The following is a 12,130-nucleotide window of genomic DNA, read 5'->3' as shown; positions in this document are numbered from 1 at the left end:
GAAGCTACTCTACAATCTACTGGGATACATGCTACCCTTACTCCTTCCACGCCCGATACACGATACGGCAGCCGTACTTCTGTCCCTTCTTGAGGAGCATCTGGTCCTTCCACTCGGCCACGTTGCAGGCGTTGACGTACCGGCTCGGCTCGACGCAGAAACCGCTGCGCGCCTTGCGCGCCGGTACCCCGGAGACCTCCGGAACGTCGATGTACTTGCCGGTGTAGAACTGGAACGCAGGCTCCGTGCTGTACACCTCGAGGTGGATTTTGGACTCGGGATGGTAGGCGCTCACCAGCTTCGTCAGGGGCAAGGGGCGGGTGTCGATGGGGATGGTGCCCGGCGCCTCGTTGACGACAAAGCAGTCATCGATATCCGGCTCTTGCGCGCCTAACGTGAACGCCTTGTTGCCCTCCACCTTGCTAAACGGCTTGGGGCCGCCCGTCGGAATGCCTCCGTCGTCGACGGGGAGGTATGTGTTCGTGGCGAGGGTGACGACCGTGCCTTCGATCGTCGGGCCCCCCGTGAGGTTGAAGTACCTGTTTCGCGGGTCAGTCGCCTCGCTAACTCCCCTGTCGCCCAATGCAAAGGACCCACGAGTGATTCGTCATGTTGATGACCGTCTCATCGGCCCCTCCGACCAGCTCGGCCTCGTACTCCATCCCGAGGACCACCGCCTCCTTCCCGTCCTTGAGCTGCTTGCCCACCGTGTACACCACGCTCGCCTCCACGGTCCCGGGGAACCCTTCGTCTCCGTCGGGGCTGACCAGGCTAAATTTGACGCTCTCGCCACCGTCGATGGGGCCCTCCACGCCGGGGAGCTCGCGCACGCCGACGGGGGTAGGGCCGTTCCAGATCTTCTTGCCCCACCCGACGACGCCGCCGTGCAGGTTATTGGGGCCATTGTTGGCCGCGAGCGAGTACGTCTTGCCGCCGTTGAGGCCCTCGAGCCGGGCGCCCTTGATGCGATTGGCCACGCGCCCGATGGTCTCGCCAAAGTAGGGGTCGTTGTGGCTCTCGTAATGCGACTGATTGGGGAAGCCCTGCACGATGTTGACCCCGCCGACGCGGAGCTCCTGGATGATGGCCCCGAGGGGCAGGAAACTAACGGGCGCGTCGGCCATTGTTTCACTGTGGTGATTGTCAAAGTAGGTATGTTGTGTAGGTGTGATGATGTCAGAGGATTGGGGGGAGGAGGGGTTGAGATCTCTCTTTCTTTTAGGATACTGCGCGCTCAAGGTCCCGAACAGGTGGAGGAAGAAAGTACGGACAGAAAGGACCCTACGGCAGCTTGCGAAGCGGCCCGGCCATCGTTCCATGCGGACGAGACGGAACGGCGCTCCTGTTACACATGACGACCATCTCATTCAGGCTATTTTACTTCGATGGAGTTGCCCCTCTTTCAGCGGGGAAAGCTCCCGTCTTAGCTCAACTGTAAATTCCCGGGGCTTTAGTGGGTTCTTTACAGGGTTAGGGCTCCTTATTGTAGGAAGATGGCCAAAAGGGGAATGCCCCATTGCTTGTTAGCTAGTAACCACAAAACGGAAGCTCAGGGATGTTGGGATTCTCATAATATGCTATTTACCCAACTAAATTGTGAAGGCTCCCGGGAACCCGCTAAACCAGTCCATGCTAAACAAAGGGTTTAGGGGGCGAAAGCATAAGCATCGGAGATGTGAACAGATCTGTTGCAGGTGTCCATCTCAGTTGATTAATAACCCTAGTTGAATGATAATATTTATACACGATGACGAACGGTAATGTTAATTGCGTTCGTATCTGCCCAGACTGGATACCAACAAGTTGTTGGTTGGGCGACAAAGACCTCGATTGCCTTCACAAACCGTCTAACAGATACACGCGCAGGGCTGGGAGCCTTGGAGATAAGGAAAACCAACTCAAACCGTGGTGGTATTGGAATATGGGGACCCTGTGTTCGCCGTGGCGAGATGGAAGGAATGGACGGCCTGGCGAAAGTGCGTGTCGACCTGGGATTTTTGGTTTGCAGTCTGCTGGGAGTACGAGGTGTCGGTCGGGAAGACGGCCATCACCTGCAAAAGCAGGGCGTCGACAACACCTGCAATCTCGCGGACTGCAGCAGGAATTCGAAATTCGGCTTGTTTGTCCAGGACGATCAAAGCGGGGGCAGATTCGGTGACCGCATCCATGAGCTCAAATAAACCCTGGACGAACTAACAAAAAGAAAGTGTTAGGGATGTCTCGAAGAGCGCACCATTTGCGAAACTTACGTTGGAGTAAGCTTCGTAAATCAGCTGCTGGTCGCTCTGGTCGGTCACGATCGAGGATCGGATCATGACTGAAATATTCGACAGGCAGGAGTCTGAGATGTCATTGAATTCGTCAAGGATGTCCTAGCGGAGCACTGTCAGCACAGCCACGGGGTCTAGAGCAATATTTCGGAGACGGGGAGGTACTTGGAAGGGCCCCGGGTTCCTTTTCAGCGCCACAACATTGATCAAATCCTTCAGGTCAAACGCCATACGAGCGAGGCTGTTACAGGCAACCGTTATCTCCGGGGGAGACATGGCGGCGTTTGCAGGCGTCACCGACACCAAAGCCCCGAAGAGGAGCATGAGGAAGGCTGAGGCCAGCTCTCCATAGTTCAAAACGGAGCGGACCCTCATTGTGACAAACGACCGTAAGAAACAACAAATGAGCGGACGAGGGCAACCGACAGGCCCTCCAGTAACGAGTGATGGAGTGCAACGAACGACAGTGTTTGTGTCAGAAAGTTCTCCTTCAGCCGGTAGAGAAGAGCTGGCGGAGATTCGAGTGATAGAGACAGAGGGGGTTGGGCATCCCGCCTGATGGCATGCAAGGGGTTCCGTCCCGCCATCATTTCAGATATGTCGGTGGCCGACACGGGAGAATGTGAGAACTCCACGGATGCGTTCACTAGTGCAGATAGGTCGGGAACCATGTAGGTTCCAGGGGCTGGAATCTTCCAGGGGCTGGAATCTTTTCTGGACGAGGCAGACTCGTCGGCAATATCCCACCTTCGTGCGCACTGAACCCACGGACGTGACGACGCGGCAAGCCGCATCGCCGGGAGGGATCCACACCGAAGCGGGAGATGTAAAAATTCCCCGCCGCCATAGGTGGCAGCTAGGAGTTGCTAGTGGTGTGATTACCCAATCTGGTTATCACTGCGGCGTCTTTGACGGCTAGCCGCTGGGTGAGTCAACGGCAAGGGTTCTTATCTGTGGACTGTGGTTCTGCGGCCCTTGCAGTTGCGGCTGACGAAGGCCGTCCACACAACCTCGCTAACCAGGATTCAGTCAGCCCTAGCGCTACCCATCTGAAACCGGGCTTGCCGTTTGACAGGGTGGACGGCTGGATCGTTCCGGGCCCGGCGTAGTGGGAACGCGCTATCCGCAAACGGAGCTGTATCATTGCCGCCAATAACCATTGAAAATTTGCTGCAAGTTGGCGATCCTTGGCAAAGCTTATCGGGACCGAGAATTATCTGCCATCGCACGGCAAGAAACCTTGAACGGCTTCTGGGACGGAGTGATGAGGTATCCAAAGCAAAAAGGTTCAATCAGACGGAAACCTGGGTTCCCTGCCGAGCGCAGGGCCACGGGCTGCACAGCTGCCCACGCACGGGACGGTCGGGTGCGGCTGGCCCGGAATCACCAGGACCCGGAAGCCGCGAGCTGTCAAAATGTTCAGATTGCGCATTTCTGCAGGATCTGCATTTAGCGCCGCCGCCGCTCTGCCCCTGCGTCGAGCTTTACTTGTGGCGCTTTTGGTGGCTCCCCCCCCCCCCCCCCCTCCCCATCCGCCATTCACACCAACAGAGGCTTTGGCGGTCATTGGCGGTCATTGGCGGTCGTTGGCGAGGTCGTACGAACTGAAACGAAGAACGCAGATGTCATACGCCACGGCTAGTATCCTAGCTCGATATCATCAGCTGCTTGAATGTCGTGACTTAAGGCTGCCATCAATTTGCATCAACGAAGACCAGAATGGCTGGAAGGCTGGAGGCCGTGATGCTGGGTTCCTTATCCACACTCGCGCGGGTGCCTGGCCGGTGTTCGGCATCATCCTGGCCATCAGGGTACCAACTGGACAGGGCATCACAACCCAACGCACGGGAAAAGATATTTTCTTCGCCTCGCTTGTCCTATTCAAGCACCCCTGGAGGACACGGTGAGACTCATGCCGGTTGCGGTGTTCGTACCACCATGGAACAGCTGCAGGTCTGCGGCCTTACAACCCACGTGTGGGTCAAGCATTCGTGATGATTATCGGCTGTGGAGAAGCTACTGGGTGGCTCGGCCTTGGATTGGGTTTGATGAATGACTAGTGAGACACCAGAGTGAGATGCGTCCCACGCCAGGATCGGGACCCGGTCTAATACACACGCCGCCTCTAGGAGTGCTTGGGCTTGGCATGGCTGTTCGAAAGGCCTCCTAGGCTGTCACTTCACGTAGAGAACATCTATCACGGCGTTGGGCGCAAGATTCTTCCGGTTCTTGTTTTGCTCTTGCCTTCAACCTTCACCGTCTTCGCTGTGGCACCTTGTCACGTCCCTTCTTTTTTTTTTTCCTCCTGCGTTGGTTCGCCGGATATCGATCTTTCTTTCCATGCCCACGATGGGTGTTTTAACACAGTTATGGCTTGCTCTCATTCTTTTTGCAGCCTCTTCACTCTCTCTTCCGCATCTTCCAGGATATGAAGCATACAACTTAAACCAGAATACCACGGCCACCACGCCGCTAGAGTACTGGGGCGAGTGGCAAGACCATGTGTTCCATCCGTCGCCAGAAAACTGGCGCATGCCATTCTACTCTCTTTTTCTTGATAGATTTGTCAACGGTGACCCATCGAATGACAATAGCAATGGCACAGCATTCGAGGTCGACATGCTTTCTACCCAGCTGCGGGCCGGCGGCGATATCAGCGGGCTTGTCGATTCACTTGACTATCTGCAAGGCATGGGAATCAAAGTAAGTAACACCTTGGCCCGTCGTATCGACGGCAACTTACTCTCCCGTTTTGACAGGCAATCTACATTTGCGGGAGCCCCTTCATCAACCAGCCATGGTCCGCCGATTCCTTCAGCCCCTTGGACCTGACATTGCTGGATCACCATTTCGGTACCATTGCTGAATGGCGCCGAGCCATCGCCGAGATCCACCGACGTGGCATGTACGTTATCTTTGAAAACACAATGTCCACGATGGGTGATCTTCTTGGCTTCGAGGGTTACCTCAATACCACCACCCCTTTCAGCTTCACCGAGCACAACACGGTCTGGAAATCGTCGAGGCGTTATTGGGATTTCCATATCGGCGAGGACTTGATCGATTGTGAATACCCGAGATTTTGGGATGAGCATGGGGAGTTGGTCGGAGACGATGTGATGTCTAAGATGACGAAATGTAGGACCAGCGACTTTGATCAGGTAAGATCATTTCCCTGTCTGGCAAATGATGGCTGCTGACTGACAGCGTTGTAGTATGGAGATGTCGAGTCTTTCGGAAAGTATCCCGAGTGGCAGAAACAGCTTTCCAAGTTCGGCTTCGTCCAGGACCGCCTGCGGGAATGGCGGCCCAGCGTTCTTGACAAGATCAAACACTTCTCCTGCATGACCATTGCGGCTCTGGACATTGATGGTTTCCGAATCGACAAGGGTCTGACCATCACGGTCGATGCACAGGCCGATTGGTCCGAGTACATTCGACAGTGCGCTCGCAGATTCAACAAGACCAACTTCTTCATCCCCGGCGAAATTGTCGGTGGCAACGCCCTTGGTGCGCTCTACTACGGGCGGGGAAAGACGCCGGAGATGGCTGCCAAGACACTCGAGGAGAGCTACAACTCGACCAACCTGACGAGCCCATCAAAATACATCCGCACAATCCAGGCGTTGGATTCAGCTTGTTTCCACTACTCTGCGTACCGGGCCTTGACACGATTCCTTGGAATCGACGGTGTTTACGGAGCTGAAATGGATACCAGAACAAATTGGGCAGACGGTTGGCAGGACATGCTTCTGACAACCGACTTTGTCAATGCCAACACTGGCAAGTTTGATCCACGGCATATGTTTGGTGTTTCCAATCAGGACGTGTTCCGATGGCCCTCGATTGAGAACGGCACGCACAAGTACCTAGTCGGAGCATTCATAATGTCCCTGTTGCACCCCGGAATCCCAATTGTCAACTGGGGCGAAGAACAGGCGTTCTATGTCCTGGAGAACATTGCCGGCAATTACCTCTACGGTCGTCAACCCATGAGTTCAACGGTTTCCTGGGAGCGCCACGGGTGCTACAAGGTCGGGTCGGAGAAGTACTTCAACTTTCCGCTCGATGCGGCCCTCTATGGCTGCGATGATCCCAACGTCAGTCTCGATCATCGGGACCCTTCTCATCCTGTGAGGGGTATCGTGAAGAGGATGCTAGAGCTCCGCGCAACGTACCCGGTGCTAAACGATGGATTTGACATGTACCAGCTGTCCAATCATACACATTGGATCTACCTCCCTGGCTCCAACGGCACCGGCACTGAGCTTGGATTGTGGAGCTATGCTAGGATGGGCCACAAAGGCCTACAGGATCTCTCATCACTCCCACACGGCGATGATATGGTGTGGCTCCTTTCTGGGAACGAGAACCAGACTACAACTTACAAGTTCAATTGTTCAGATTCTCGGACGGCGCTGTTGTCGACATTTGGAGTTGGCGCGACAGTCAAGAATCTCTTCTACCCATACGAGGAGTATGTCCTTGAGCCTTCGGCGAAGAGAATCGAAGGCGCCGACCCGGATTTATTCCATGGATGTCTCAGCGAGCTCGAATTTCCCGCTTGGGGGTTCAAGGCCTTTGTCCCGAAGGAGAGCTGGGTCGGTCCCGCTCCAACTATCACCAAATTCCTTCCTGGCCATGACTATCGCTTAGAATCTACAGGCGACGGGAACACTTCGGTCGAGATTCAGATCCAATTCTCCCAGGAGATGGATTGTCAGTCGGTGTTCGACTCCCTCGAGGTCACGTCAAACACGGTGAGCGGCCAAACTGCCTCATTCAACCAGGCGTCATTGCGATGCCGGAACCTTGCTGTGCAGGATTCCCCAAGGCTTGTCGCAGAGTCACCCTCGGTCTGGGAATTTGCCGCCACCATCAATTACATACCAGACGGTATCCATCGAATCACTATCAGGAATGCAACCGATAGAACCAACACTCGTAGCACTGGCTCGGTTGATCATTTTCTCCTGCGGGTGGGGAGGCGCGACAACCCGATCGTATTTCCGCGACATGCAAACTATTCGACAGACCTCGTATATGCCAAAGGCGACGACATTTACGTCCGCCACCATGCAGCCGGCGCCACAACGTTCCGCTGCTCTCACACGTGGGGTTCCTCTTGGACAGCCTGGTTGAACTACACCGGGGAGGACTTCAAACTTCCGCCCAAGAACTGGACCGGCACGGACCTCCAGGGTTGGCGTGGGGAGCATGTCGTCTGTCAGTACCACAGCAAATTGGCTGGGAGCAGTCATCACCAGCAAGAAGGAGATCTGGGCGAAGGCAGCCTGCCTCGCCGGTTTCCGCATCTGTTCGTCAATGGCCACTTCAACGCCTTTGGCTTTGACTCTGGCATACCCAATCAGATGACCCAACAACTCCAGAACGGAGTATGGACATTCGACCTCATGGCAGAGTGGCCAACTGCCTTGCAGTTCAACGTGTGGGGTCTGAATCCCGACGGATTGCCGGATCAGACTTGGATCTTTGGCGATGTCAATTTTGATTATGTCCTCGACCGTCTCCCGCCTGGGTCTCTGAGACAGAACGTGGTGAATATCACTGAATCCCCACCAGCGCCATATTTAGGGTGGCGCTTTCAGGTCGATGACGCAGCGATGAAGTACAGCAAATCGCCCGCTGGAAGCAGGGCCCGGCAGATTATTATATTCTCGCTGATGTGGGTGCTCCCACTGGTTGGCGGCTGGGTCATTGTCTTCATCTTCACGGGATCGTTCTACAAAGTCAAGCATAATGTCTCGGGGGTTGCCAGGAACGGTGGTCTTTCGGAAAAGCTTCGTCAGGTGTTCGAGATGAAGGAGAAGCGCTACCTCGCGGCGAATGCACCGTCCTCGGGAGTCTCTTCGCCCGATTCAGGAACTCGTCCTGGGACCCCTCATGGCACGACCTCGGGCACCAACGGAGAGGGATTCCGCATGGAAATTGGCGGGCCCAGGAAGAAGGTTCTCATCGCCACCATGGAATACGACATCGAAGACTGGAAGATCAAGATCAAGATCGGCGGCCTCGGCGTGATGGCACAGTTGATGGGAAAAGCTTTGGGCCACCTCGACATCATCTGGGTGGTCCCCTGCGTGGGTGGCCTGGAAAACTCCTATCCCAACGGCTACCCGATTGACCGGCCTGCCGACCCGATGGAGATCACGGTTCTTGGGTCACAATATAACGTTGATGTTCAATATCACACGCTTCGGAACATCACATACGTCCTCCTGGATGCCCCGGTTTTCCGTCTCCAAACGCCGGCCAGGCCCTACCCTGACCGCATGGATGATCTCGACAGTGCGATTTACTACTCCGCCTGGAACCAATGCATTGCGGAGGCGCTAAACCGGTTCAACCCGGACATTTATCACATCAATGATTTCCACGGCGCACTGGCACCGCTCTATCTCCTCCCGCGTGTCATTCCGTGCTGCCTGTCCCTGCACAATGCGGAGTTCCAGGGCATGTGGAGTCTAGGAACCAAAGAGGAGAAGGAGGAGGTGTGCAAAGTCTTCAACCTCGACCAAAAGGTGGTCGAACGCTTTGTGCAATTCGGCGAAGTCTTCAATCTTCTGCATGCGGGAGCAAGCTATTTGAGGGAATACCAGCATGGCTTCGGTGCCGTTGGCGTCTCCAAAAAGTACGGAAAGCGGAGCTTCGCCCGGTACCCCATCTTTTGGGGGTTGTCGAAGATTGGCAGTCTTCCCAACCCAGATCCCTCCGACACAGGCGAATGGTCCCCTGAGCTTGAGGCGGCTTCTCAAACCCAGGAAGTTGAAGTCGACACTGCCTTTGAGGCTAGCCGAGCTGAGCTGCGCCGGCAGGCCCAGGAATGGGCCGGTATCGAGCAGAAGCCTGACGCTGAGCTGTTCGTGTTTGTTGGCCGCTGGTCCATGCAGAAGGGGGTAGATATCATCGCGGATGTGTTCCCGTCCATCCTCGCTGACCACCCTAAAGTCCAACTCATTGCGGTGGGACCTGTGATTGACCTTTATGGCCGCCTTGCCGCCATCAAATTGGCGAGATTGATGGAACAATACCCTGGCCGTGTGTATTCCAGGCCCGAGTTCACTCAGCTGCCCCCTTACATCTTCAGCGGCGCGGAATTTGCGCTCATTCCGTCCCGTGATGAACCGTTTGGCCTTGTGGCAGTGGAGTTTGGCCGGAAGGGAGCGCTGGGGGTCGGAGCTCGAGTCGGTAAGTTTTGACGAAACGACACGGCGTGAAATGTTCTCTGTTAACCCTGTTGTAGGTGGTCTCGGAAATATGCCGGGATGGTACTACACTGTTGAGTCTACCTCGGCCAAGCATCTTATTAGCCAGTTCAAAGATGCTATTCACGGCGCTTTGTCCTCTGACAGCGAAACCCGTGCGAAGATGAGGGCTGTGTCGGCAAAGCAAAGGTTCCCAGTGGCCAGGTGGGTGGAAGAGATCAGTGAGCTGCATACAACTTCCATCCACAAGTCGCAAAAGCATCGGGATAGGTCAGATCATCTGCGGCTTGCTGGGTTAGCACGGCCAATTCTCTCCCGGGCAGCCTCGCCGTCACCTTCAGAGATGCACGACGCTCGACCTGCCACCCCCACATCATTCTTATCTCCAGGTTGCTCGGCCGTCCCATCAACAGCAAGGAGCGCCAATGCAGAAACGGGAAGCTGGCCCCTGCCGCCTCCTCTACCGCCCACCAACCCCCGATTTTCAGGCGTTTCTATTACATCCGTCACGAAAGGCCGCAGAGACTTTGCGTTGCAGAGAGTCGACCCTTTCTTTACCGATGCCGATGGCGAATACACCGAGGAATTCAAGCGGAAACTCGCTCAGCTGGACGCCAAAACCTCCGAAACGGACCTTTGCATCGAGCAATACCTCGTCCGTTCCGAGAAGCAGTGGTTCGAAGAATACAAGAGCCTCAAGTTCGGGCTCTCTTCGTCACGAAACGCGTCCAAGATCTCCCTTTCCCTTACAGAACCGGGCCCGGAACCCAGCACTCCACGGTTCCTGCATGTGCCCTCCCGCCCGGCCAGCCCATACACCCCTAGCATCATATCGTCTGACTACTCTGCCGACAATGACGACGGGCACGCGAGCGTGGCACCGAGGCGCTTCGTGTCTGCTTTTGAGACGGACGACAATCCAAACTCCAGCCAAACAACGCTGGTGCAGAAGTTCATGCTTCGCAAGGTGTTTGACTGGCCCGTCTACACCCTGATCCTGGCGTTTGGGCAGATCCTTGCCGCCAACTCTTACCAAATCTCGCTGCTCAACGGGGAGCAAGGCCAGACAGCGGGCATGCTGTACACGATTGCCTCGATCTATGCCGGAACGTCGATTGTCTGGTGGGTTGCGTTCCGGCGGCTCAAATCGGTTTGGGTGCTGTCGACGCCGTTTGCCATCTATGCCCTCGCATTCATCTTCGCTGGCTGTGCTCCCTTCGCTGCGTCCTTCGAGACTCGCGGGTGGGTGCAAAAGGTCGCGTCCGGATTGTACGCGGCAGCGTCGTCCAGCGGCTCCATGTTCTTCGCCCTCAACTTTGGCGATGAAGGTGGTGCGCCCGTCCGGACCTGGGTCATCCGCGCGTGTGCCGTGCAGGGTGTCCAACAGGTCTACATCAGCGCCCTCTGGTACTGGGGCTCGCTGCTAAGCTCTTACGATAGCAACGGCATCCCCATAGCACGCGCATCCGGCACAATCGTCAGCGCCGTCTGCCTTCCCGTCGCCGTCCTGCTCATCGCCCTGTCGGTGTTGACATTCCTCGGCCTGCCGGACTACTACCGCCAAACCCCCGGTTCCATCCCGTCCTTCTTCAAGTCCATCTTCCGCCGCAAGCTCATCATCGTAAGCTCCCCGCCCGATCCCCATTCTCTCCCCCATTAGTAACCCCCCACCCCCCCCCCCCGGAGATACTAACCTCTTCCCCTTCTCACAGTGTTTCCTCATCTCGGTCATAATCCAAAACTACTGGCTCTCCTCCGTCTACGGCCGCAGCTGGCGGTTCCTCTGGACGACGGCGCACGCCGCGCCGTGGCAGATCCTGCTCCTGATCCTCTTCTTCTTCGGCGCCGTGTGGGCCGGCCTCTTCGCCCAGCTCGCCCACCTCTCGCGCGAGCACAGCTGGCTGTTCCCCGTGCTGGCCATCGGGCTCGGCGCGCCCCGCTGGGCCCAGATCTTCTGGGGCGTGTCCGGCGCCGGCACCACACTCCCCTGGACCGCCTCGCCCGTCGCCGGCGCCCTGCTCTCGCGCGCCCTGTGGCTCTGGCTCGGCGTCCTCGACGCCCTGCAGGGCACCGGCGTGGGTATGATGCTGCTGCAGACCACGACGCGGTTCCATAATAACTTTGCGCTGGTGGCCGCGCAGGTCCTGGGGTCCATCGCTACCGCTGTGGGCAGGGCCACGGCGCCGAATGCGGTCGGCCCGGGACCGGTGTTTCCGAATCTGGCGCTGAGCCTGGACGGGTTGGCGAACGGGTGGTTCTGGGTCTGCTTGTTGATGCAGCTGGGGATTTGCGTCATGTTTGGAACGTTCTTTAGGAAAGAGCAGTTAAGTAAGCCGTGAGGTGTTGAGGGTTGGATTTCTGAGATGGAGTTTGGTATAGGAGGTTTGCGTTTTTTTTTTTTTTTTTTTTGAGACAAGATATAGAGGCAGAGGCGGCATTCATGTTTCACGTTCTATGTTAAAGCAGCAGGCTGAGTAATATTCATTATTAAGGTATTTTCCATCTCTCTTTGTGAAGAGACAAGCTTGCTGTGGCGACCTCTTTTCCAGGCACACCGGCGAGGCGGATGAGATGCCCGCATTCTAGCTGGAGTTTCACCTCTACTAGGTTACTGGGTTCCTGGAAGCCTTACTC

At 56.2% G+C, this 12,130-nt stretch overlaps 3 protein-coding genes across 3 annotated transcripts; 1 reads left to right on the top strand and 2 right to left on the bottom strand.

Moving 5' to 3' along the window:
* Window positions 1-37: 37 nt before the first annotated feature.
* Window positions 38-1,124, bottom strand: MFIFM68171_08095 (Galactose mutarotase-like domain-containing protein; the record flags this gene model as incomplete). The annotated part of the gene is made up of 2 exons (XM_071063515.1): window positions 38-539; window positions 598-1,124. 2 exons carry the CDS (start codon window positions 1,122-1,124, stop codon window positions 38-40), a joined length of 1,029 nt encoding a protein of 342 aa, XP_070919616.1.
* A 774-nt stretch (window positions 1,125-1,898) lies between these two features.
* On the bottom strand, window positions 1,899-2,645 carry MFIFM68171_08094 (uncharacterized protein; the record flags this gene model as incomplete). The annotated part of the gene is made up of 3 exons (XM_071063514.1): window positions 1,899-2,192; window positions 2,250-2,372; window positions 2,436-2,645. 3 exons carry the CDS (start codon window positions 2,643-2,645, stop codon window positions 1,899-1,901), a joined length of 627 nt encoding a protein of 208 aa, XP_070919615.1.
* Window positions 2,646-4,619: 1,974 nt separating this feature from the next.
* ags1 (Cell wall alpha-1,3-glucan synthase ags1) lies at window positions 4,620-11,835 on the top strand (the record flags this gene model as incomplete). The annotated part of the gene is made up of 5 exons (XM_071063513.1): window positions 4,620-4,973; window positions 5,030-5,431; window positions 5,486-9,479; window positions 9,535-11,117; window positions 11,209-11,835. 5 exons carry the CDS (start codon window positions 4,620-4,622, stop codon window positions 11,833-11,835), a joined length of 6,960 nt encoding a protein of 2,319 aa, XP_070919614.1.
* Window positions 11,836-12,130: the final 295 nt, after the last annotated feature.

The sequence above is a fragment of the Madurella fahalii genome, assembly GCF_045866475.1.
Source record: "Madurella fahalii IFM 68171 DNA, scaffold_4, whole genome shotgun sequence".
Lineage (NCBI taxonomy): Eukaryota > Fungi > Ascomycota > Sordariomycetes > Sordariales > Madurella > Madurella fahalii.
Note: the sequence above shows the minus strand (reverse complement) of the source record. Positions and strands in the feature narration are given on the sequence as shown.